This window comes from Aptenodytes patagonicus, chromosome 8 (genome assembly GCF_965638725.1).
Source record: "Aptenodytes patagonicus chromosome 8, bAptPat1.pri.cur, whole genome shotgun sequence".
Lineage (NCBI taxonomy): Eukaryota > Metazoa > Chordata > Aves > Sphenisciformes > Spheniscidae > Aptenodytes > Aptenodytes patagonicus.
The window spans coordinates 8,237,142-8,259,867 of NC_134956.1; the positions used below are offsets into that span (position 1 = coordinate 8,237,142).

General features: G+C 66.6%; 5 protein-coding genes across 7 annotated transcripts; 2 read left to right on the forward strand and 3 right to left on the reverse strand.

Moving 5' to 3' along the window:
* Window positions 1-1,641: 1,641 nt before the first annotated feature.
* ACY1 (aminoacylase 1) lies at window positions 1,642-7,494 on the reverse strand. Of its 2 annotated transcripts, none has more exons than XM_076346211.1 (15): window positions 7,445-7,494; window positions 6,282-6,419; window positions 5,579-5,643; window positions 4,879-4,983; window positions 4,668-4,762; window positions 4,396-4,472; window positions 4,040-4,129; window positions 3,751-3,807; window positions 3,568-3,641; window positions 3,416-3,465; window positions 3,076-3,220; window positions 2,925-2,993; window positions 2,751-2,830; window positions 2,418-2,478; window positions 1,642-2,277 (listed from the first exon to the last, which is right to left on the reverse strand). In XM_076346211.1, the coding sequence occupies exons 2-15, from the start codon at window positions 6,388-6,390 to the stop codon at window positions 2,113-2,115; spliced, it is 1,242 nt and encodes a 413-aa protein (XP_076202326.1). In that variant the 5' UTR covers window positions 6,391-6,419; window positions 7,445-7,494; the 3' UTR covers window positions 1,642-2,112. The 2 variants fall into 2 exon arrangements, with proteins under 2 accessions (XP_076202326.1, XP_076202327.1); XM_076346212.1 differs by lacking the exon at window positions 7,445-7,494 and adding an exon at window positions 7,310-7,384.
* Window positions 7,495-7,778: 284 nt separating this feature from the next.
* Window positions 7,779-9,672, reverse strand: ABHD14A (abhydrolase domain containing 14A). Its single transcript, XM_076346213.1, has 4 exons — window positions 9,252-9,672; window positions 8,989-9,104; window positions 8,408-8,643; window positions 7,779-8,158 (listed from the first exon to the last, which is right to left on the reverse strand). Exons 1-4 carry the CDS (start codon window positions 9,497-9,499, stop codon window positions 7,976-7,978), a joined length of 783 nt encoding a protein of 260 aa, XP_076202328.1. The 5' UTR covers window positions 9,500-9,672; the 3' UTR covers window positions 7,779-7,975.
* Window positions 9,673-9,997: 325 nt separating this feature from the next.
* On the forward strand, window positions 9,998-11,935 carry LOC143164090 (putative protein-lysine deacylase ABHD14B). 2 transcript variants are annotated; one of them, XM_076346215.1, is made up of 4 exons: window positions 9,998-10,054; window positions 10,623-10,832; window positions 11,006-11,247; window positions 11,592-11,935. In XM_076346215.1, exons 2-4 carry the CDS (start codon window positions 10,625-10,627, stop codon window positions 11,772-11,774), a joined length of 633 nt encoding a protein of 210 aa, XP_076202330.1. In that variant the 5' UTR covers window positions 9,998-10,054; window positions 10,623-10,624; the 3' UTR covers window positions 11,775-11,935. The 2 variants fall into 2 exon arrangements, with proteins under 2 accessions (XP_076202330.1, XP_076202329.1); XM_076346214.1 differs by lacking the exon at window positions 9,998-10,054 and adding an exon at window positions 10,163-10,291.
* Window positions 11,936-13,165: 1,230 nt separating this feature from the next.
* Window positions 13,166-19,654, forward strand: PCBP4 (poly(rC) binding protein 4). The gene is made up of 13 exons (XM_076345855.1): window positions 13,166-13,315; window positions 14,913-15,028; window positions 15,362-15,385; window positions 15,464-15,496; window positions 15,766-15,882; window positions 15,994-16,122; window positions 16,363-16,491; window positions 16,753-16,827; window positions 16,998-17,042; window positions 17,236-17,311; window positions 17,703-17,755; window positions 18,201-18,370; window positions 18,713-19,654. Exons 2-13 carry the CDS (start codon window positions 14,933-14,935, stop codon window positions 19,026-19,028), a joined length of 1,263 nt encoding a protein of 420 aa, XP_076201970.1. The 5' UTR covers window positions 13,166-13,315; window positions 14,913-14,932; the 3' UTR covers window positions 19,029-19,654.
* Window positions 19,655-20,642: 988 nt separating this feature from the next.
* On the reverse strand, window positions 20,643-22,627 carry LOC143163927 (putative G-protein coupled receptor). Its single transcript, XM_076345857.1, is given in 3 exon segments — window positions 20,643-22,177; window positions 22,179-22,274; window positions 22,601-22,627. Coding segments are annotated over 2 exon segments (1,290 nt in total). The 5' UTR covers window positions 22,226-22,274; window positions 22,601-22,627; the 3' UTR covers window positions 20,643-20,934.
* Between the last annotated feature and the right edge of the window lie 99 nt (window positions 22,628-22,726).

A 22,726-nucleotide genomic window follows, 5' to 3' on the forward strand; every position in this document is an offset into this window, starting at 1 on the left:
CCCGCCGCCGCTCCCGGGGCTGCCGGTGGCACCGTGCTTTTATGGGGCCGCCATCCGACCGCCCCCGGCCCGCCCCGCCCCGGCACGCCCCGGCCCGGCCCCGCCACCCCCCACCATCCCCCGGGGAGGCGAGGAAGCACGGGGGGTGTCGTGCGAGGCGGGACGGCCCCGTCTCCTGGGGGGGGGGGGGGCGAGAGCTCCGCACACCCCCAAATCGTCACCTGCCACCAGCGGTTTAGGCTTTGCTGCAACCCCCCCCAAAGAAGCAACCCCAGCCCTCCCACAGCCCCTGAGTCCAGCCAGCCCCTCTGGCTCATCCCTGGGGATGGCTCATCCCTTGGGACGGGGAGCAAGGGAGGGGAAGCTGGGCTCCCCCCAGCCTTGCCCTCTTGGAGGGGTGGGAGAGGGCACGCAAGCCTGTCCCCCAAGAAGGACGCTCAGCGTGGGGTGATCTCCAAGCACTAGCAAGCACCCAGCGCTCGGGTCCCATCTCAGCGGCCAGGCAAGCTGGGGACACCAGGCCGGCTGGGGAAGGGGGCTGAGCAGGATCAAGGGGGGCACGGGGTGCTGTGCCCAGCCTTGGTGCACGCACAGGGCAGGGGACAGGGCAGCGGGGATGCACCGCTGTCTGCCTGCAAAGGTGCCTGCTCGCCTGCACCCTGAGCGGGGACCCTGGCCAGCAAGCAGGACCCCACGGTACCCCATGGCACCCCACGGCACCCACACCATCCTCCCCCAAGGCTGCAGGGTCAGGGGACGTGGCCATATGAGACATCAGAGAATCCACACAGGCTTCCCTGGAGAGCCTCGGTGCACACGCAGGTGTCCCCCCCTCCCAAAAGCCTTGGATTTGCCCTCAGCGCTGGATGGAGGGGAAGGAGCCGAGGAGCTGGTGGCTTCTTCTGCAGTGCTCCATCGCTACCGGCCTCATCCCTTCTCCCACGGGGCACAGGGGCAGCCTCGTTAGCCCCAGCCCTCCCACAGCCCCCCGAGGGTTGCAGCAGCTTCAACTGAAAGGGAGGGCAGAAGGATGGGGGTGTTCCAGCTTACCCCCAACCTTTTGTAATGGAGCAGCTCCACGACCCCCTCGACTGGGACAAAACCACCTCAATTCAGCTCAGCGAGCCCTTGGCTGGCCCATGGCCTTAGTTTCCCCAGAGAAGACTGTAGGGATGGGCGGCACAGCGTGGCTCTGGGACAGATCCAGCACCCCTGGGTGCTGAAGAGCAGCCCAGAGTGGCGTAAGAGCAAGGAGGAGATGCAGCCTGCAGGCAGCTCTGGCAGATAAGCAGAGGCTGCCTGCCCGGACCCGCACGCTGCCTGCCTGGACCCGAGGGTTTGGAGGAGCGGCACCACCGCAGGAGCTGATGGGAGAGAGGGAACAGGATGAACCCCAGCATCACTGGCCGCTCCTGCTCTCCCCGGCACCCCGAGGCTGATCTGGAGTGGAGGCTCCCAAGGGGCAGCCCCACAGCCTGCCCAGGCAGGATCCTGTCTGCAGCGCCGTCCCCCAGCCCGACGAACCCAGGGGAGGAGGGAGTGCTCCAGCAGATCCCACTGCGCCGAGGAAATCTGTGGTGCCTGGGCTCCCCGAGACCCCACGGGCAGCGCCACGGACAGACAGACAGACAGACACCCCCGCTCCTGGCCGTGCTTACCAAGATTTATTGACTTGCACGTGGAGGATGGGGGGCACTGGCCCCAGCTCTCCCGGCAAGCGAGCAGGGAGGCAGGATGAGGCGTGGGCAGGCAGAGTCGGGCACCAGCCAGCCCCTTACCCCACAGCCAGCACAGCCGGAGGTGGCACGGGGACAGGAGGAGGCATTGCTGACACCGGGAAAGGCAGGAGGCACCCGGGCACAGGGCTCTGGTGGCACCCAGGCAAGGGGGACACAACCCCAAGGGGGGTGGCTGGGACCCAGATTTTGAGGGCACAGCCAGGACACTCAGCACAGGCATCACCATCGGGCCAGCCCTGAGCACAGCCAACATGGCATGATGCCACCTGGGCCCCTGGCATGCAGGCATTTGCTGTGCCCACCCCTTGCCCTGTTTTTAAAGCCTTGTGTCCTGCTGCCTGGCACCCCCCCGTCCTGCCCCTCGCCGGGACGCTCAGCCCTCGGCGGGTAGAGGGGGCACCGATGCCAGGGCAGGTAGGAGGCGGGCATAGATGTCGATGCCCCGCAGGAAAACTTGCTCGTTGAGGAACTCGTTGTGGTCATGGAGCAGCACCGGGGTGCGGTTCATGGGCGAGAAGCCGATAGCGGGGTGTCCTGCCTGGGGATGGGGGGGTACGGGGTGAGGCCGGGGCTGGGACAGGCACCATGTGCCCCCCTCCGCCCAGGCACGGCTCCTGCTTGGGGCTGCAGGTCTCACCCCAGGTGGGGAACCCACAGGTGGGCTGGCATCGTACTCACCGCTCGGATGTAGCGGCTATCAGTGGCGGCCGGGAAGATCTCGAGCTTGAGCTGCAGCTTCCTGACAAGCAAGACCCTGTGTCAGCATGGGCATGGGGACAGCTGGGTCCCCTGTCCCCCTGCCACTCCGCGGGCAAAGAGACCATGCCAGGAAGGTCCCTGAGCCCTGCAGAACACTCAATCCCATCCCTTTTGGGGGGCACGGGGAGATGCCCTGGCATGGCATGGAGCATCTCCTCCCAACCCCTGCCATGACCCCAGAGACCCCCAGGGACCTCCTGGATCCCACCGTGTCCCCGCCAGGGTCCTGCCCTTCCTGGGGACACTACTCACATGTCCCTGCAGACCCCGCTGAAGGCTTTCCACCACGGGTCCGACTCCTCGGTGGAGGTGATGTGTTGGTCCATACATTTCTGATGGAGGGAGAGGGCAGGTGAAGAGCAGGGGGGTGGGCATGTGGCAGGGGAGGGACGGGCACGATGCGCTCGGGTAGCCGAGACCCCTCACCTGGTGAAACTCATAGGTGACGCCATCCCCAGCACCCCGGCACCATGCGGCCACCTGCTCCTCGAAGGCCTGAGGCAGAGACCAGAGGAGGGGTGTGATTGGGGTACCCCCAACCCGCTCCCTTCCTGGGTGGGGACAGCATGACGCCCACCTTCAAGTCCACAGTGGGTGGGATGCGGACATCGAAGCTGGCCGCCATCTCAGAAGGCACCACGTTGAAGGAGACACCCCCCTCCAGCATGGTCAGGTTGAGCGAGGTGACGTCCCCTAGGGTCAGGCTTGAGTCGGACTTGAGCCTCGGGGGACACAAGGGAGAGTCACCCTCCACCACTCGGGGAGGAAGGGAAGCGCTCCCCCACCCCGCCGCCACCCCCAAAAGGGGAAACTGAGGCATGGGGTGGCAGCGCCGGATTAGATCCTGGCTTGGGATCCCAAGGACCCCCTCCACAGACCAAACTGAAGCCACCGCCATCCCGCTGCCCGTCTCCTACCTCTGCTTCTCGCTCTCCCTGAAGGCCAGGAAGGAGTTGATGACTTTGTGCTAGGGAGGGAAGGGCAGGGGGGTGAGGACCAGCCCTGTGGCAGGCACCTGGCAGCCCCAGGGCAGGCAGGGGGTGTGTGCAGAGCGTACCCCCTCTCTTACCATCTTCTCGGCCGCCGTGTTGCTGATGAAGCGGGACCCATGCCCGGGGCTGCCCACGCACTTCACCTTTATCCCTGCGGCAGCCGGGGGAGAGGGAAGCGTTGAACAGAAAACCCAGGGTGGCACCAGTGCCCCAGCGCCCAGCAGAGCCAGGGATGGGGCAGTGGGCATGCAGTTACTCACACCACGGGCTCTTCTCGCCGTAAAAGACGCTGAAGGTGTCGGACGGGCTGGCCAGGCCTGCGGTGGGCACAGATGGGGGTCAGCGGGGCAGGTCAGCCCCTCTCTGTTCTGCCCTGGCAGCATTTCCTCTCCAGGCTGGCACCGTGTGGATCACTGGCCGGGGGAAGGAGCCCCCGAAGGGGTCCCCGGAAGCCGTGTTGGGTGCCAGTGCTCGGGGGGTGATGCCAACAGGCAGAGGGGTGCGTGCCAAGAGGAGACACATCCCCGTGCCAGCCCTGCCACCACTCACCCTCGTCCAGGGCAAAGCCCACGTTGAGCGCTCTGAACTCGGGGCGCTGCACGAACATCTCCATGCCTTTGTGTCCGCCCACCTCCTCATCTGTGGGGGAAGGCTTGGCGTGGAGGGAGGAACGGGGTGTCCCCCGGCCCACCACCGCCTGGTCCTCCTTCCACGCCAGCCTGGGTGCCACCGGCGCACACGATGTCCTTGGACCTGGAAACCCTTCCATCCCCAATCTAGGGGAGCTCAAAATCTGGAGAGGCTGGCAGGGGGGTGCCCGGCTGCCAGGCCACAGGGAACTCCAGAGCATCACCCAGCTGCCAGCCCCTCCTGTCCCCCCAAGAGGGAACACCCTGGGGACTCACCAGGCACAAAGGTGAGGTGGATGGTGCGGGCAAAACACTTTCCCTCTGCCTTCAGCCTCCGGATGGCCTCGAGGTACCTGTGGGGAGAAGGCAGTGCCTGGGCATCACAGAGGAAAGGGGCTGGTGTGCCCTGAGCCACCCTGGGGGGGGTCAAGCAGTGGCACCCACAGCCCCCAGGGACCCTGGGGACGGTGGCATCCCGTGCTGCATCACTCAGAGGCACCCTCATGCTGTGCCCGCTCCCCCCGGCAGGTGCAGAGCCCTCCACTCACTGGACAGAGACACACTTCATGTCCTGGGAACCCCGGGCATAGATGTTGCCTTGCGAGTCCTTAACGGCCTCAAAGGGTGGGTAGGTCCAGTGTTCCTGTGGGGAAGAGCGGCCGTGACAGCAGAGGGGCACGGCAGGCACCAGCTCCTGTTTGCCTGCCACCCCCAGTCCTCCCCGCCACGCCCGTCCCACCCCTCGCCCTGTCCCGGCACCTCAAAGACGGGCACGACGTCGGTGTGGGAGTTGAGGAGGACGGAGCGCAGGCGGGGTTTCGTGCCCTGCCAGGTCAGGATCAGCACCACGCGGCCCTGGCACACCTGTGGGGCGAGGGCAGGATGTCACTGGGGTCCCGGCTGGGGACAGAGGGGCTGGGACCGGCAGGCTGGAGCCGAAAAGCATCAGTCTGGGAAAAGTTTCTTGATGCCACGTGGCAGGTCACCCCTTCCTCCGCTGGGAGAGGGCAGGCAGCAGGTGCAGGCAAGCCTGCACCCCCCCGCAGCCAGACGGAGCCCGGCCACGGGTGCGAGCTCCTGGCTGCAATTCAGATGGAGGAGGGGAGACGAACCCAGCGTCTTCCCCCGGTGCCCGGGAGTCCCCTGGGACAGCCAGTGCCCAGCAGGAAGGACGTCCCCAGGCAACTTGACCCTGCCAGATCCCCAGCTAATCATAGCACCGGCGGCCGCAAAGGTCAGTGAGGACCAGCCTGAATATACGCTTAAGGAAGGGCTCAGGTCAGCAGAGGATTACAGGCAGAGGGGATTCACTCCTGCCCAGCTCCAGGGCAGTGGCAGGGGAAAGCCTGGTCACTAAGGACCCAGGCGCAGATGGATGGATGGATGGATGGATGGATGGATGGATGGATGGACGGACGGATGGACAGATGGAGTGGGGGCTGCTCCTCGCCACACTCACCTCCACTTTCTGGCAGGCCAAGCCCAGGTCGGTGCCAACACGCTCCAGAAACCGGACAGCCGCATCTGGGGAGGAGCGGGGATGCCCGGAGTTATGTCAGGATCTCCCTCCCCTCTCACTGCAACCCCCTGGGGACCCCAAGGCTCTCTGGGGTTCCCAAGCCAAGGAAAGAGGTGACCAGAGAGGTCAGGTGATGGAGGTCCTGAGCACAAGAGGTGGCTGGGAGTGGGGACAGGAGCGGCTCGTCACCGTCCCTTTGGGGCGAGGACTAGGGGAACATGAAAAAATAAAAATTGAAAGGAGCAAGTTCAGGGGGGATGGTCCTCCGTAGGAGTTTTGGGAGCTCCTCAACAACAAAAAAAATCTTGATGTACTTTAGTGGGAAGATGGAAACATTAACGGAAGGAGATCTAAATGGGGTTATCACAAGCATCCATCCCAGAGCCAGGGCAGCGTGCAAAGGGGGGGGCCCTGGGGCACCGGGCTGGAGGAAGCAAATGGCAACTCTGGGTGCACTCGAGATGTCCCTGCCCCAACCAAAGGCGCCGGCAGAGATAAGGCACAAAGGTGTCCGCTCTTTAACACCACGACCAAAACAACCCTGGTCAAGGACTCAGGCACCCGGGTCCAAAGACCAGAGCTGCAAGGTAGAGGAGAAGGAGCCGTGTTGCACAGCTCCCTGTCCCGTCCCCCCCATCCTCACCATAGTCAGGTTTGGGGTGAACGGTGTCAATCCTCAGGTACTCCCGGAAAAGCGTAACTGAGGGGTCCTCTGAGGCCCCCGTGCTCTTCCCAGGCTTCCCGGGTGCCATGTCAGGCCTGGGACCGGGGCTGCAAAGCTCTGGGGGAAGAGTGGGGAGATGGTTAATCACCCACCGGCCCCTCCAAAGTCCGCCGGCGAGCTCGGTCGTCACAGAAACCGAAGCGGGACAGGGCAAAGGTCTCCCTGGTGCGAGTCCTGGGACGCTGCCACCACAGGAGAAGTCCCCCCACTTGGGTATGGGGGCAGGGTGGTGTGTGCCCCCCTTGCCATCCTTTCATCATCCCCCCAAAGCGCATGTTCCTGCCCCAAATACGGTGCCAGGGCACCGGGGCGAGCCGTAGGGTAGGGCTAGCTGGGGAGTAGCAGGCTAGTAGGGAGGAAAGGGGGGCAACAAGGTGAGGAAGGGGGTTATGGGGGGAAGAAGGGTGTATGGGGCAGAGGCATGCGGTGGTCAGGGTTAGCCAGTGGTTGGGGGTCCAGGGGGCTGTGGGGGAGTGCAGGCAGGGAAGGCAGGATGCTGGCGTAAGGGGGTGCAGGTAAGGAAAGGGGGGCCAGCCAGGGGAAGCAGGATGATGCGGGATGCTTAGGGGCATATGGGGGTGCAGCAGGAGGGGTGAGGGGGTACACTGGGGGGGGTATGGGAGTAGAGGGGGCAGAGGGGCTACGACAGAGGTGCGAGGGGACTGTAGTTAAGGGTGCAGGGGGGTGCAGGGGTACCGCAGTTAGGGTGCAGAGGGGGCGCAGGGGCACCATGGTTAGGGCTGTGGGGAGTGCAGGGTACCATGGGTAGGCATGCAGGGGAGGTGCAGGGGTACCGTGGTTAGGGGTGCAGGGGGAGGAAGGGGGGGGCAGGATACCGTGGTTAGGGCTGCAGGGGGGTGCAGGGGGCTGCATGGGTTGGTGTGCAGCAGTCGCATTATTGGGGTGCAAGGGTAGCACGAGCAGGAGGGCAGAGGGGTGCAGGGTACCGTGGTTGGCGGTGCAGAGGGGTGCAGGCTACCGTGGCTTGGGGGGGGGCGAAGTCACCGGGGCAGCCCCCCGCGGGCTGCCGGGCGCTGCTGGCCCGACCCCGCTCCCCGGACCCCCGCCCGCCCCGGCCCTACCTCCGCGCTGCTGCCGCCGGCGCCTGCCCGGCCCCGCTCCGCCCGCTCGGCCCCGCTCCGCTCCGCCCCGGCCCGCCCCGCAGCCGGCAGCGGGCAGGAGGCGGGCAGGGGGCGGGCAGGGGAGGAGCGGGGGGCACAGGATGGGCTGCAGGCAGGGGCGGGCGGGGGAAAGGTGGGCATGAGGCAGGCAGAGGGCCCAGGGTGGGCCAGGGTCGGGAGGTGGGCAGGGGCCGGGCAAGGGGGCGGGCCGGGCACCCTCCTGCCCCACACCAGAGGCAGAGAGGTGGGGCTGGAGCCCGGGGAGCCCCGCGGTGCTTGGGGACACACGCAGAAACCAGAGCAGCATCAGTTTATTGGCCTTGTGACAGACGACACCCTGTCCTGCCAGCAAGAGACACCCTCAATCCCCCCCCCCTACCCTAGGGACACCCCCGAAGAGAAGAGCACCCCTCACACCAGCCACCTGTGCCTCCCAGTCCCCTGGGACGCCCCGGCCCCCCGTCCTCCGCTCTGCAGGGGATGAGGCGGCGCTCACTTCAGCTGGCGCAGGAAGCCCAGCAGGGCCCGGTGGAAGTCCTCCGGCTTGTCCAGGTAGCAGGCATGGCCGGCGTCAGGCACCACAGCCACACGGTGCCTGGGGAGGTGCTGGAGGCTCTGCAGGGCCTGGAGACCCAGGCTTGTGTCACGGTCACCGTACAGGATCAGGGTGGGCGTCTTGGTAAGGGGAGAGAGAAAACAAGGGGGGTTGTCAGAGGGGGAAATGGCCACCACACTTCCCCTGGGCTGTGCCCACCTCCAGCCGTCACCACGGGGGGCTGCAAAGCTGAGGGAAGGTAGGTGCCAGCCCCCCCATGAGCTGGGGGGGGCACAGGTCCCCCTCACTCACCCCAAAATAGGGCCACCCTCCCTGCCACCATACACCAGCACCCAGAGACCCTCCAGGAGCCCAACAACCCACCTCACCTGGACCTGCCGGTACTGCTCAGCAGCGTAGTCCTTGGTGCCCACAGGCGCAACGGGCACGAAGCCGGCCAGCCGGTCCCCCCGCGCCAGGAGGAAGGGCAGGGCAAAGCGGCCGCTCATGGAGGGGCTGACGAGAACGGGCCTCCACATGCCCAGCTCCTGGAGGACATGGTCCAGGAAAGCCACCCGGCCCTGTGCTGTGGTCACCATCTCCGCCGGGGGCGAATCCCCATAGCCTGGCATGGGGCAGAGGGCATGGGGTGGGCGTGGGGCAGGGGGGATTGTGCAGCCTGCAACGGTATCTCTCCCCCCCAAGGCTCAGCTGGCTTGGCAAAAAATGGGCACCCAATCAACCCCCAGCAGTTGTTCAGCCACAGCCACGCGCCAGCCGGACCAAGCCAACCCCAACCCAGGTTTGGGTGACCACGGAGGTCAATGCCCCGGGGCAAAGCCAGATCCCAGGCACACTGTCCCAGGGACCACCGCTAGCTGCCTGAAGAGGTCCAGAGCCCAGCGGTGGCTGAGGTGAGGAACAGGAGCTGCCCAGAGGGATCAACTTAAGCGCAGTGCCATGGTCCTACCAGGCAGATCTATTGCAACTGCACGGTAGCCTTCTCCGGCGAGCTGTGCCAGTGTGCCCAAGGCCTCCCACGTCTTGGAGGTGAACGCCTGGCCGTGCAGGAACAGGACATCGGGCCTGCGGTGGGGAAGACAGGCGGGAAGGGATTCAGGGAAGATGCCGTACTCGCGGGCATCCAGCAGCCATGAGGGCTGGTGGAGACCAATCCCCAGGGTCTGTCACCCCCCACCTTCCTCCGCCACAGGAGCCGGCAGGCTGACCCACCTCCCGGGGCTGGCAGTGCCACTGGCCTGGGGCCCTGCAGAAACCTCCCTGTAGAAGACGGGGGGCTCTCCCGCAGCCATCCCCGTTCGGGTGGTGGCGTTGGCCGCCCGCTGGCCCTGATTCCCCTCGCCAGGCCAGGTGCCCGCCAAGCGCTGCTCGTGCTGGGCGGCGGGGAGCAGGAGGTAGAGGACAAGGGCGAGGAGTGCCCCAAGGAGCAGGAGCCCCAGGCGGCCGCGGGCGAGCGGCATCTCCGCTCCCCCTGGAGAAGGAAAATGGCAGCAAGGGGCTGGAAGCCCCAAACCCCACCGCTGCGAGGGGGGTAGGCCCCAGACCACGGTGCTCTCCTCAGCTCCGGCCCGGCCTGTGCCCCCCGCGCCCGGCGCTGGCAGCCCCGCTCGGCCCCGGCCTCCCGGGCTCCCGCTGGCTCCGGCCGCCGGCTCCGCCGCCCCTCAGCTCCAGTCCGGACATGCGGCCCCCCCCGGCCCCAGCCCTCAAGGCGCCGCGCCCGCGGCCCCAGGCTCCGCCTGGCGGGAGGCCGCAGCGCTGCGAGGGCTGTCAGCCGAGGGCCTGCCCGCCGCAGCCCCCCGGCAGGGCCCCACCGAGCCGGGGCCGAGGTCTCGGGAGAGAACGGCCGGTGCCGGGAGAGGAGCCCCGGCTTGGCGGGGCTCGGCGGGGGTTTGGCGGGGCTCGGCGGAGCTCGGCTCGGACTCGGCTCGGTTCGGCAAGGGCTCGGCGGCGCTCGGCAGAGCTCGGCTGGCTCGGCTAGGGCTCGGCAGAGCTCGGCTAGGGCTCGGCTCGGCTCGGTAGGAGCTCGGCGGGGCTCGGCTCGGCTCGGCTAGGGCTCGGTGGGTCTCGGCGGAGCTCGGCTCGGCGGGGCGGCGGCGGTTCCCAGGGCAGCCCCGGGCCCTGCGCTCCTTGAGGCGGTGTCGCCGCTCCCCCCCCCGCGCCGGCCTTTGGACCCGGGGCGCGGCACGCCCAGCCCCGTGGCGCGGCGGGGAGCGGCAGGCGAGCGGCGGCCGGCACTGGGGGCGGAGGGGCAGGTAAGGGCCGCCGGCCCAGCGCCGGGCGGGGAAACTGAGGCAGGGGCGGGCCCGTGAGCCCGCCTGGCACGAGCGAGCGGCCCCGCGCACCCTTCCCGGGGCCGGCCCCCCGCCGGTGTCCCCCCAAAAGAGGGTGATGCCAGTGTAACCCCCCCATTCCTGGTGCTAGCGCCACAGCCCGCCTGCCTTCCCGCCACCGCCGGGCCTCGGCGCCAGGACACCGGCGTCCCACCGGGGCTGACCTTTCCGCTAGGCCGCACAGAGCCGGCTGCGTGCACCGGGCCCGTTTCCACCTCTCAGCCCCCCCTAACAGCTCTCCCAACCCCCCCAGGCATGGCCGCCCCACAGCCCACTGAGAGCACTGTCCTGGTGGAAGGCCAAACCCTCTTCTACCGCCAAGCTGAGCCGGCCCAGCGGGCACCGAAGCTGACGGTGCTGCTGCTGCACGGCATTCGCTTCTCCTCTGACACCTGGCTTCAGCTGCGGACGCTTGCCACGCTGGCTGAAAACGGCTACCGAGCTGTGGCTATCGACCTGCCGGGTAAGGCATGGTGGAGAGCACGGCCCTGGAGCAAGGTGGGGGCCGGGGGCAGCCAATACAGCTGCTCACATTCGTGGTGCTGGGATGGCAACCCTGGTGTCCTGCTGTGCCAGCTTCTCCCCGTCTCAAAGCAGCAGAGAGTGTGACAGCAACTTCTGTCTCCCATGGCTCAGGGCTGGGGCGCTCAAAGGATGCTGTGGCCCCAGCGCACGTGGGCCAGCCAGCACCAGGGGCTTTCCTGAAAGCAGTTTCGGAGGCTCTGTGCCTGGGTCCGGCCGTGGTGATCAGCCCATCCCTCAGCGGCATGTACTCCCTGCCCTTCCTCTTCCAGTACAACCACCTGCTCAAGGCGTACGTGCCCGTGGCACCCATCTGCACCGAGAAATTCACGGCGGAGCAGTACACCCAGATCAAAGTATGGCCTGGAGGGAGATTGAGGGAGGTCGAGGGACTGGGAGGGGATGGTGAGGAGGGGACCCTGGCACCAGGGTTGGGCAGGGGAAAGACCAAACAGGCCAGAAACCCCATTGTCGCTGGAAAAGGGGAACATGATGGTGAAGGAACGTGACCATAGGGTAGCAGGAGGGAAAGAGGGGACATTAGGAGACCCAGGAGTTTGAGCCTCAGTTTCCCCTTGTGGTGGGCAGGGGAGAAGGGTAAGTATCTCCCCTCCGTATCCTGGTCCCAGGGTGTCCCCGGCCAGGAGGAGCGGGTGCCTGGGTGCCGTTGGCAGGCTCAGGGTGCATTCCCCCTCTGCAGACGCCCACGCTGATCGTGTATGGGGACCAGGACGTGGAGCTGGGGCAGGCCAGCCTGAACAACCTGCGGCACATCCCCGAGCACCAGGTGCTGGTGCTGCAGGGTGCCGGACACGCCTGCTACCTGGACAAGCCCGACGAGTGGCACCGCGGGCTCCTGGCCTTCCTGCAGCAGTTGGAGTGAGCAGGACAGGCTGCGTGGAGGGGCCCACGGGGCTGAGGGACGTGGCCAGCCCACCCACCCCTCCACCTGCTCACACACCCTTGCGCCAACCCAGCTGCTCGCCTGGCATCCCCACCCAGCCTCCCTTGGGACCAAATAAAAGCCCAAGCTTTGCCATCGCTTTCCTGCCACCTTCCTCCTGCTTCTTTCCACCCTTCCCACCTCCTTCCCCAATCTCCACCTCCTCCGTGGCCACCATCCCATGCCCATTTGGGGGGTGACAGCAGGGGAGGTGCAGCCACCAAGGGACAGGACATTTGGGGAGCGTTTGCCCTGTGGGTGGGCGAGTGCCAGCTGCCAGGCTGCTGGAGCCCACCCGTCACCTCTGGCAGGACCCCCAGGAGCCTCGGAGGGTGCCCGGGGAGGCCCAGGGCTGTGTTCCGGCACAGGTAGGTCCCCCAGGGTGGTGGCACCTGTGTCCCCGGCCTGCTGGCCTCCTCTTCATCCTCCTCTTCCTCCTCCCACCCCTCCTGGCAGGCATCCAAGCCCAGGGTAATCCGCAGGGGCTTAAAAGGGAGCCGCCAGCCCCAGCAGGCTCCTGCCTATGGCGGCAGCAGCCCAGCGTCCCGGGGAGGCAGGGGGGGGATTTTCCGAACGAGTGGCTGCCATGAACAGATGGGGGGGCGGGCAGGGAGGCCTGACAGACGTCTGGCTGGACAGACAGAGGGACAAGCCCCCTGCCCGCCACCTGCCTTCTCTCCCTCCTCAGTGCTGCCGGGCACTCGGGGGCACAGATGGAGCCGGCAGCGGGGTCCCCCCCCCAACGCCCTCCCTTCCCCAAGCCTGCTTGGCTTTAGCTGCTTACGCCAGGGCCCAGGAGGATTTAGTGGGGGAGGTAGCGGGGGGGGGGGGGGGGGGGGGGGCACTTTTCTGTGAGCGCAGGGCACCCGTGCAGGGGGCATGGGGCCGTGCCAGGGGTGCAGGAGCCGGTCCCTGCCCTGGCAGTAAGGCAGGAGCACCCCTTGCCCCCCACCCAGTTTAGCTCCCCTGTTGCACTCCCGGCCCCACCATACAGAGGTGCCACCTGCCCCCCCAGCCCTCCAGGCACTCCCCCCTAGCAGCACCCCTGGGTGCCGGCGGGCCCTGGGGTGCCAGCTGCCCTGTCCCTGCCCGCTCCGGTGTCCTTGAGCCCTCGAGCCCTGCCAGCTGATCGGCTTCCAGGAAAAAAAACCTGCAATTACAAAGAGGGGCGATGTGTGAGCCAAGGGGGGGGCGGGGGGGGACAGGAATGTCCCCAGCGGTGGCAGATGGCCTTACCCAGGGTGCATTGTTCCTTTTAGTGTCTCTTATCCGCTGTAATAGGATCCCGGAGGGAGGGATGTGGGAGAGGGGAAGAGCGAGGGGGGCCCCGGCGTGGACCGGGGTGGGGGCCGGGGCTGCCAGCCTGGCCCTGGCCTGTCAAGCGGCTCATTGTTCCTGCCCCGGGTGTCACTGGGCGCCGCCGGGGACAATGTGGCACTGAGCGGGGTGGCCGGCGGCGGAGGGACGAGGCGCACGGAAAGGTACCCGCCAGGCCCCTTCCCGTGGGGGCCGGGGGTTTGGGGCGGCCGGGAGGGCGAGCGGAGAGAGGTTCCCCCTGGGACGGGGTGGGGGCTTCCTCCTGTCCCCCCCCCCGTCACCTCCCTTTGCCACCCGAAGGTGCCCCGAAGGACGGGCGGTGTCCAGCTTCGTGGCTGTCCCGACGCCAGCCGTGGGACGGGGAGGGGGCAGGTGGCCAGTGCCCAGCGCCGGGGCCTTTGGCGTCCCTGCCAGCCAGGCTCACCTGGGGGAGAACACCCCCCTGCCCGCCGACCCCCCACATTGCCTGTGGCAGTGGGGGGGACACCCGTGGCCCTGCCGCCTGCCCCCTGCCCCACCGCCAGCTTCGTCCTTCTCTCCCCGGCAGGATCTTTTGTCCCCAGCGGGTCCCTGCTGCCGTTCATCCCCGGGGGGACGGGGGACCCGGGCAGGCTGCCCGCCCCTGCCGGCACCACGCACGGCTCCAGACGCTGCGAGGAGGGGGGCTACGAGGGGGTACCCCCCTCCCCCCCCCCCCATTTCAGGCTCCCCTCCATCGGGAAGGGGAATATTCCCCCTTCCCCAGCCTTTCCCCCTTTCTCCAGCCCCCAGTAACAGGGTGGAGAAGATGGAGGGTCCAAACCACCCCGGGGGTGCAAGCCATAGCACTTAGGGGGTACAGGAGCGACCGGCTTGTGCCCCCCCCCCCCCATTACCCTGATGCAGGAGATGTGCTGTAGCAGTGGCGAGTCCTGCCAGCACCTAAAATAACTGCCCCCCTCTGCCATGCCCGCGGACATGGGCCCCAGCCCCAACACGGGTGCTTTGTTTCAAAGCCGCTTGGCATCGCCCAGCTTGCCGGGAGCCAGCGGTGCCGCAGCCGCCCACCCGTGCCCAGACACACGGCGATTGTCCTCCTCCCCGCACCGCGCTGGCACCGCGGGGTCCCAGCCACCCCCGTCCCCCAGGCACAGGGTCCATGGGGAGCCCTGGGGTGCTCAGGGGGGACAGGGTGCAACGGCATCGTGCATTGGGCATCACGCCGTGGTTCGCATCAGGCTGGTGGTCCCCATCAGGGAGGCTGCCTCAGTTTCCCCTGGGGCTTTGTGCACGGGCAGGGGGAAGGGAGGAGGAGGAAGAGGAAGGCTCGCACAGCCTGCGAGACCACTCAGGCCACCTCTGCCCCCCCACCCTGTGTGCTACCACCCCAGCAAGCACCTGCAAACTGAACCCCATCCCACAGCCACGCTCCCCACACTTTTCCACTTCCCCCTGATATCCATCCAGCTCCTGGCTTTGTGAAGGTGCGGTGCCGGCTCCAGCCAAGGGCCACACGCAGGCCAGGTTGAAGGCAGCTGCCTGCAGGCTCAGGCAGACATGTGGTGGCAGGTCCCTTTGGGGAGCTCCTGGAAGGGGTGCAGGATGCTGGTGGGGCCCTGGGTACCATGGGGCCGTGCAAGCCTCCTCCACTGCAGGAGGGCATAGTGCTGCCCCTGCCTCAGTATCCCCTCTTCCCAGCCATGGTGCTTTTTGGGCTGCAGATTTCGGGGGAGGGGGTTAGTTGGGGCCTCCCCCCTTTCTGGAGACCACTGTGTCCTGCAGGCTCAGCTTGCCCTCCCGCCATGGCATCACCGGATGGAGCCAGTGGCATGGGCGGCAGCCCCGAGGAGACAGAGCTCAGCATCACCCTGACCCTCCGCATGCTCATGCACGGCAAGGTAATGGTGCGGGGGCTTGGCGCTGCTCGGGGGGGTCAGCAATGCCCGGGGTGGGGGCCATACTGGAGCACCATCTCCTCGCCGTGCCCTGTTTTCCTCCCCTGCTCGCAATCCCACCAGGAACAGCATTCCCAGAAGGATTTCTTCCCCCATCCTAAGCCAGGGAGGGGCCCATTCCCATGCCCTAGTGTCACCAGCAAGCCACCCAGTGTCCCAGTGGCCACGGGGCAGGGCCTGCCTGTATTGCCCGTTGGCCAGGCTGTGGGCAGAGGAGGGATGTGGCAGGCAGGGAGCTGCTTGCTGACGGGGCCACTCTCATCTCTGCCTTTGCAGGAGATCGGCAGCATCATCGGCAAGGTAAGATTTGGGGTCCGGGGCACCGCCAGCCCCAGGCTCCCCTGGACCTGACCACCTGCCCTGTTCCTCTCCCCGCAGAAAGGAGAGACTGTTAAGAGGATACGAGAGCAGGTAAGGGCGTGCTGGGGGGCTGCCAAGTCCTGCTGCCTGTCCTGCCTGCACCTGGTCGCTCCCACATGCCGAGCCCTGGCCACCCCCATTCCCAGGTGGACCCAGGGGAGACAGGGCTGCACCCCAGGGAAGGCTGCCTGGGGCAGGTGGGAGGGGGAAAGCCCAGGTCCACAGGCATCGGGGCCACTCACAGTGAGCCATTCCCTGGGCGGGGGGACATCGAGCTCAGGGCCCACGATGTCCCTAACGGGGTGTGACACCATCCCCAGAGCAGCGCGCGCATCACCATCTCGGAGGGGTCCTGCCCCGAGCGCATCACCACCATCACCGGCTCCACTGACGCCGTTTTCCGCGCCGTCTCCATGATTGCCTTCAAGCTGGAGGAGGTAGGCAGCCCCACCCCCACCCCTGCCAGGTGCCCCCTGAGCCGGGAGCGCTCGCTCCATGCTGGTGGCCTCATGGGGGTCCAACGCCACAACTCCCCACCCGCCTCGCAGGACCTGGGAGCAGGGAGCGATGGGGCAGCAATGGGCAGAGCGCCGGTGACGCTGCGCCTCGTCATCCCAGCCAGCCAGTGTGGCTCGCTCATCGGCAAGGCAGGAGCTAAGATCCGGGAGATTCGGGAGGTGAGGCTGAGGGTATGGGTTCCCCTTTTCCCCTGGGGGACACGGAGCCCTCGGCGTGGGGGCTGCCATGGTCCTGTGGGAGCTGTGGGAGGTGATGCAGGTGACGCAGGAGTGGAACATCACCCTGTGCGTCCTGCAAAGGTCCCCAGGGGCCAAGGAGGGAATAGGGGAGGTGTGAGGTACTGAGCCCCGGGGTGGGTATGGCTGAGGCACCCCAGCATCTCCCTTTGCTCCCCACAGAGCACGGGGGCGCAGGTGCAGGTGGCCGGCGACCTGCTGCCCAACTCCACCGAACGGGCCGTCACTGTCTCGGGGGTGCCAGACACCATCATCCAGTGCGTGAGGCAGATCTGCGCCGTCATCCTGGAGGTACCCGCTGACCCCCGTGCCCAGCCCGGGGGGGCACGCACTGCGCACTGCCTGTCCCCCCTCCCCAGGGCTCCCTGTGCCCACGTGGACCCAGGCACTGGGGTCCCCCTGTGCTGAAGCCCATAAGAGCACCCTGCCTCGGCAGTGCTGGGAGCCATGCCCAGCTTGTTGGGGGCGGAGGGGGGCAAAGTGGGTCCAAGGGGCTGCAGGGGCATTCAACCTCATCTCTCATCCCCTCCACCTCCTTCCCTCCCTCTCCAGTCGCCTCCGAAGGGGGCCACCATCCCCTACCACCCTGGCCTCTCCCTGGGCACCATCCTGCTCTCTGCCAACCAGGTAAGGGGCCACAGCCCCCTCGGGGGCATGGGGTGCCTGGGGGGCCCAGCCTCTGCTGGCGAGGGGTGACTGGTGGGCGAGGGGTGGCCTCCCTGCCCCGGGGGGGGGGGGTGGCCTGAGGCAGGTGTCCCCACCTGGCCCCCCACTGATGCCCCTTCCTTCCTCCCCAGGGCTTCTCCATGCAGGGCCAGTACAGCGGGGTGTCTCCCGCGGAGGTGAGTCTGTCCCCGTGGCAGCCAACCCCTGCTCCCATGGGCACCGGGTCTGTGCCCGCCGGGACGGGCGCTGCCGGGGATGCCTGTCCTGGGAGTTGCTGGGTGCCAGCATCCAGCCCCAGGAGGGGACAGGGGACCCTCTGCCGTCACACCTAACACCTCCTTCCTCCTCCTCCTCCCGCTGCCCGGGCAGGTGACGAAGCTGCAGCAGCTGTCAGGGCACACGCTCCCCTTCGCCTCCCTGGGCCACGCACCCTCCATGGTGCCAGGTGAGCATCTCCTGTGCGCCCCCCCCCCAGGGCTGGGCGTGTGGGGTGCCCCTCCTGACCCACCCAGCCACCTGGCCCTGATGAGGGGGTCCCCATCCCCTGCACCCTCTCTGGTCCTGGCCCACCCAGCGTGGCTACCTGCCCCCCAGAACAACCCTGTCCTACATTTTCTGGGGTCCCTGCACCCACCAGAGCCCCCCAACCCTGCAGTGGGGGAGCACCGGCACCAGATTACAACTGGTGCCCGTGTCCTGTCCTCCTTGCCTCTCCCCAGGGATCCTTCAGGTTTGTCCCCAGGGCCACTGACTGTCCCAGCACGGGGCTGGGGTGGGGGCATGGTGCTGCTGGAGACCCGCCCCCCCACCACTAACATCCCTGTCTCTCCCTCCAGGCCTGGACACAAGCTCCCAGAGCAGCTCCCAGGAGTTCCTGGTGCCCAACGATGTATGTGTGGGTCCCGGGGATGGCAAGGGAGACCACAGCTTGCCCCCACCCATGTGTCCCACCCTGTAGCCGCTTTGCAGGGGCCAGCACCCACCGCCCCACACAGTTGGAGGCTCTGCCTCAGCCCCCAGAGCTCAGGAGCAGGAGGGGCTGCTGGGGTAGAAGCAGCTGGAAGAAAAGGCACAGGAGGGAGAAAGGGCTTGGCCAACGCCAAGGAAGAGCCTTGGGATGTGGCAGCCCAGCGATGCCAGCCGGAGGGGGGGGCTTGAGTGAGACCAAAAAGCAGGGTCTGCTCAAGGAAAGCAGTGCCCTGCCCTCCCGGTGCCTGCCTCAGTTTCCCCACTCCTCCTAGGCGTAGGGTATGGCTGGGTGAGCCTTTGGGAGCTCCCTGCTTGGCATGGCTCCTCCGGCTGCTCCCAGCTCACCCCAGTCCCCGCCCCTCCAGCTCATCGGCTGCATCATCGGCCGGCACGGCAGCAAGATCAGCGAGATCCGGCAGATGTCAGGCGCCCACATCAAGATCGGGAACCAGACTGAGGGCTCCAGTGAGCGGCACGTGACCATCACAGGGTCCCCCGTCAGCATCACCCTGGCTCAGTACCTCATGACAGCCTGGTAGGTGCCAGCCTGGGGGGGGACATGCTGGCTGCTAGTGAGGGGTGGCAACTCCCCAGCACCTCAACACAGCTTGTGGGGGACACCACCCCCAGCATCCTCAGGAAGGATGAGATGGGTGGTGCTTTGAGGTCCTGAGATGGTGGGTGCGGGACCCGGGACCCCACTGGGATTGAGCCCCAGCTAAAAAGCCCAGTGGGATGCCCAGGATGTGCCATGGAGACCTGTGCCTCAAGGGATGTGGCACGCAGTCCCTGCACCCTAAGACAGGCAGGTCGGGGTGGGGGACCTGCTCTGTCACCGTGGTACTCACCACCCCACCTTTCTCACTCACTTCCCCAGCTTAGAGACGGCCAAATCTACCTCCCAGGTGCCGCCGGGCCCTGGCTCCGTGGACCTCGGCGTGGGCTTCTCCCAGCCCCTCACCCCGGGCTCCGGCGCGGCACTGCCCGCCGTCGCCCCAGCCCCTCCGGCCCTGCTGGGCACCCCCTACACCATCTCCCTCTCCAACTTCATTGGTCTGAAGCCGGTGTCCTTCCTGGCGCTGTCCCCGTCCTCCGTGGCGGGTCCCAACGGCGGCACTGCCACCTACACGACCAAGATCTCGGCAGCCAACGGCACCAAGAAAGCCGACCGGCAGAAGTTCTCACCCTACTGAGCCCTGCCGGCGGGTGGGTGAGGGGATCTGGGGTGCCACTTGGTGCCGGGGACACATCCCTGTCAACCCACCCTGTCCCCCAGCCCCTGCCAGGCGCCCCGTGCCTGGGGAGGACCCCCCTTGCCCCCACCCCAGAGAAGGGAAGGGTCTTCCCAGTGGCAATGTCCGTTGGAGGAAAGGGCTGCTCCGCTGCCTGCTGCCCGTCCTGGCAGCGCTGTGCCCCCCTCTCCAATTTTCCTGCACGGGGACCGTGTGCCCTGGTATGGGGCAGGGGGGCTGTCCCTGCCGGCCCGGGGTCCCTTCTTCCAGTGCCCTGTGCCGGGGTGGGACCTCCGCCTCCTGCCCCTTGCCCTGCCCACCCTGCTGTCCCGCTCCTGCCCACCCTCCGGCTGGCACCCAAAAGGAGGGTCCTGCCAGACGAGGGGCTGCCTGGCCTCTCCGGGGGTCCCCCGTCTCCTGGCTCTGGTGGGGGGCCCTCACCGGGCCACCTCGGGGCAATCGCCTCCCAGCAACCCCATCCAAGAGCCAGTCCCTGCTGGCTTGGAAATGCTGTATATATAAGTCTATATTTTTTCCTCCTTTGTAACTTATCAATGGTTTAATAAAAAGATAAAATTTACAAGAAAAAAATAATAATAATATCCCCTACCCTGGGTGGAGACACCCCCTCACACCAGGGGCAGCCCCAGCTCCTGGGGACACGGGGTGGTGGCTGGAGAGGCGTCCCTGTGGCCAGGGGGGTGCTGGCCCTCAGCCCCAGTATCTCTGGGGGTCTTCCCGGAGCCCACTCCCTGCCATGGGGCAGTTCTCCCCCAGCCCCCCAAGTTATTACTGGGGCAGGGGGGTCTCCAACCCACTGTGCCAGCACCATCCCTGGGACCTTTGCGGGGGGGGGGGGGGGGGGGGCTGGGGGTGATGTACCCCTCCAGTGTCCCCTCAGCAGGGTCCAGTCCCCTTGCTTGCACTGGGGGCTGCATGGGAGGGTCCCCAGGCCCTGCAGAAGCAACGAGACCGAAGGGGAACGGTGGCTCCCGGTCCCCTTCGGCTGCTGCTGCCCAGGGACACCCCGCACAGCCCCCCCTGCCACCACCCTGTGCTGCTGCGTCCACCCCAGCGCACCCCTGGCCAGCAGCCTGGTTTGGCTGGCACATGGCAGCACTGGCTGGGCTTCAGCTGGGCAGCTGTGTCCATAAACAGCCCAGCATGGAGCCCCGGCCAGCCAACATCCCGCCCTGGAGGGGCAGCCCCTGCCAGCTGGGGGGGACAGAGGGCACGGCTGGGCATGGCCATGGGCATTGCATGCTGCCATGCCAGCAGGAAAAACAGACGCAGCCAGAGCCAGCCCCACGGGTGCCATCCCCCTGATAAGTACCGCGGGTGACGGGAGCTCCTCCACCCAGACGTTAGTTTTGGGTTAAACAGCCAAGGGTGGAGGGCTCCGTGTCGGCTGTCCAGGCTCAGCGGGGTGCCTGGGGCCCTGGTGTTACTGGTGTTAGTGGTGTTAGCTGGGCCATTGCTCCTGGGTAGGGTGCAAGGGACCTCTGCTCTTCCCCGCTGGCCATGAGCGGTCCCAGCAGGGTGACAGAGATGGAGGTGCCCCCTCCTCTGCCCCCGCGTAGGAGCCCCTTGGCTTCCCATGTCCCAAGGAGAGCCCGTCCATGCAACTGGGCTGTGCTGGTGGAGCCAGAGACGATCCCAGCCTGCAGAAGGGAGATGAGGCTTCCCCAGATCTGCTGTCTTCTCCAGGCAGAGAAACCATCTTCCACCACAAGCTCAGAGAAGAGGCAAAACCTGAACAAGGACCCCTCCAAATCCAAAAGGCTGGGTCCAAGCAGGTCCGATGGGTCCCTGGCAGGTCCCCTGCTCACCCTCCTGCCCAGCACGGTGGGACAGGGCCCCCTGTTTTTCAGCTGCTCTCTTCAGGAACTTGACCTGGGATGGGGAAGCCCATCTTAGTCTGGTCCAGCCTGTTCCTGGGGCTGGGGCTGATGCAGCTGGCGTGGGTCTCCAGCGTGCAAGTCGCTCTCTGGAGGAACTGCAAGAAGTTTTCCGGGACAGAGGCCTCCGAGACAGAAAGACAGAGCTCCTGGCCCAGCGGCCGGTTGAGGCAGCTGCGCCGGAGCCGGGCCAGCTCCTCCCGGATCTGGCGGTTCAGCAGCCCGTAGAAGAAGGGATTGATGGCGAAGGAAGAGTAGGCAATCCAGGTGACCACCATCTCCCCGTGCCCGCCGCCCACCGTGCCAGCGGTGACAGAGGAGTGCAAGTGGAAAGCAAAGAAGGGCAGCCAGCAGCACAAGAACTGTCCCACAATAAGGACCAAGGTGAGGATGGCCTTGTAGCTTCCCAAAAAGCGCTCTGGCGTCAGCCTGGGCAGCGGCAGGTTCCTGGTGGTGATGATGGTCACTTGGCTGGCAATGGAGTCGGATCGGTGTCTCGGCGCAGCTACCTGTGCTGGCACGGGCACGTGCTGCAGGGATGCCATCCGGGCCACACGGTAGACACTGCAGTAGACAGCGAAGATGATGATGGTGGGCAGGACAAAGCAGACGATGCTGAAGATGATCACAAAAATCTTCTTGTGGGCCCCAGGGCTCCAGTAGACTGTGCAGCGGCTGGCACTGGTGGCCCCATTGCCTTGAGGCCAGCCCACTAGTGCCAAGACAGTGATGAGAACAGACTTGACCCAAATGAAGATCACTCCGGCCACTGCCAGCCTGATGGTCATCTTGACCTCATACCTCATGGGGTGGACGATGTAGTAGTACCGCTCCACACTGATGATAGAGATAGTGAGGATGGAGGCACTGATGAAGCAGACATTCAGGAATATCAAGGCCTGGCACTCAGCAATGCTGTAGATCACCCTGTTGAAGCAGGAGGAGCTGGAGATGATCCCCAGGGGCATGAGGAAAATGGCAGAGAGGAGGTCGACCACACAGAGATGGCAGACGAAGATGAACTTCCTGAGAAGGGGGGTTTTGAGAATGACGACCATCACCACAGTGTTGGCCACCAAGGCGGTGAGGGTGAGGAGGACCATGCAGAGGAGGCCCACCACCTCCTGGGCAATGGACTGCTCGGAGACGGAGAGTGGCTCTAGGCTGTCCGTGGTGTTCAGCCCCGTTCGGCTCGCCATCCCTCCCAAGGGCTAAGCCAGAAGCTCCGGTGCCTGGGCAGCAAGGGCTCTGCTCCTGCATCCCTTAGAGAGAAAGCCCATCACAACCACGGCCACTGTCTTCTCCTTGCCTGTTGGGGAGGGGAGCGGGGTGTGAAGGAGAAGGACCAAAAATGAGGAAGAGCCACAGAGAAACCCGGAGACGACCTGAACCCCCCCGAGATGCTGGAGCAGGGAGACATGCCTGGCGAGGTCACGGCACCCTGCCTAGCCCAGGGCTGGCGTCCCCAACCTGGCCAGGGATGGCACTGCCAGGACCTGCATCACCCGGGCCAGGCTGACACCCTGTCCCCCTGCCCCAGCCACACCACCTCGCCCCGAGGAGGCACAGCATGAACCTGCCTGCCCCATCCATGCTCCTTGCTCCACCTGGGTGGGTGGGGGGGACCCAGCGCACCTTTGCTCCTGGGGAGGTGGGTGATGCTCCCCTCCTCGCCGGGGGTCCTTCTTGCCAGCGTCGCTTCCGCAGCAGAACAGGGGCTGCCGGCCCCCGCGCAAGGCCACGCTCCCCCTTTCCCGCGCC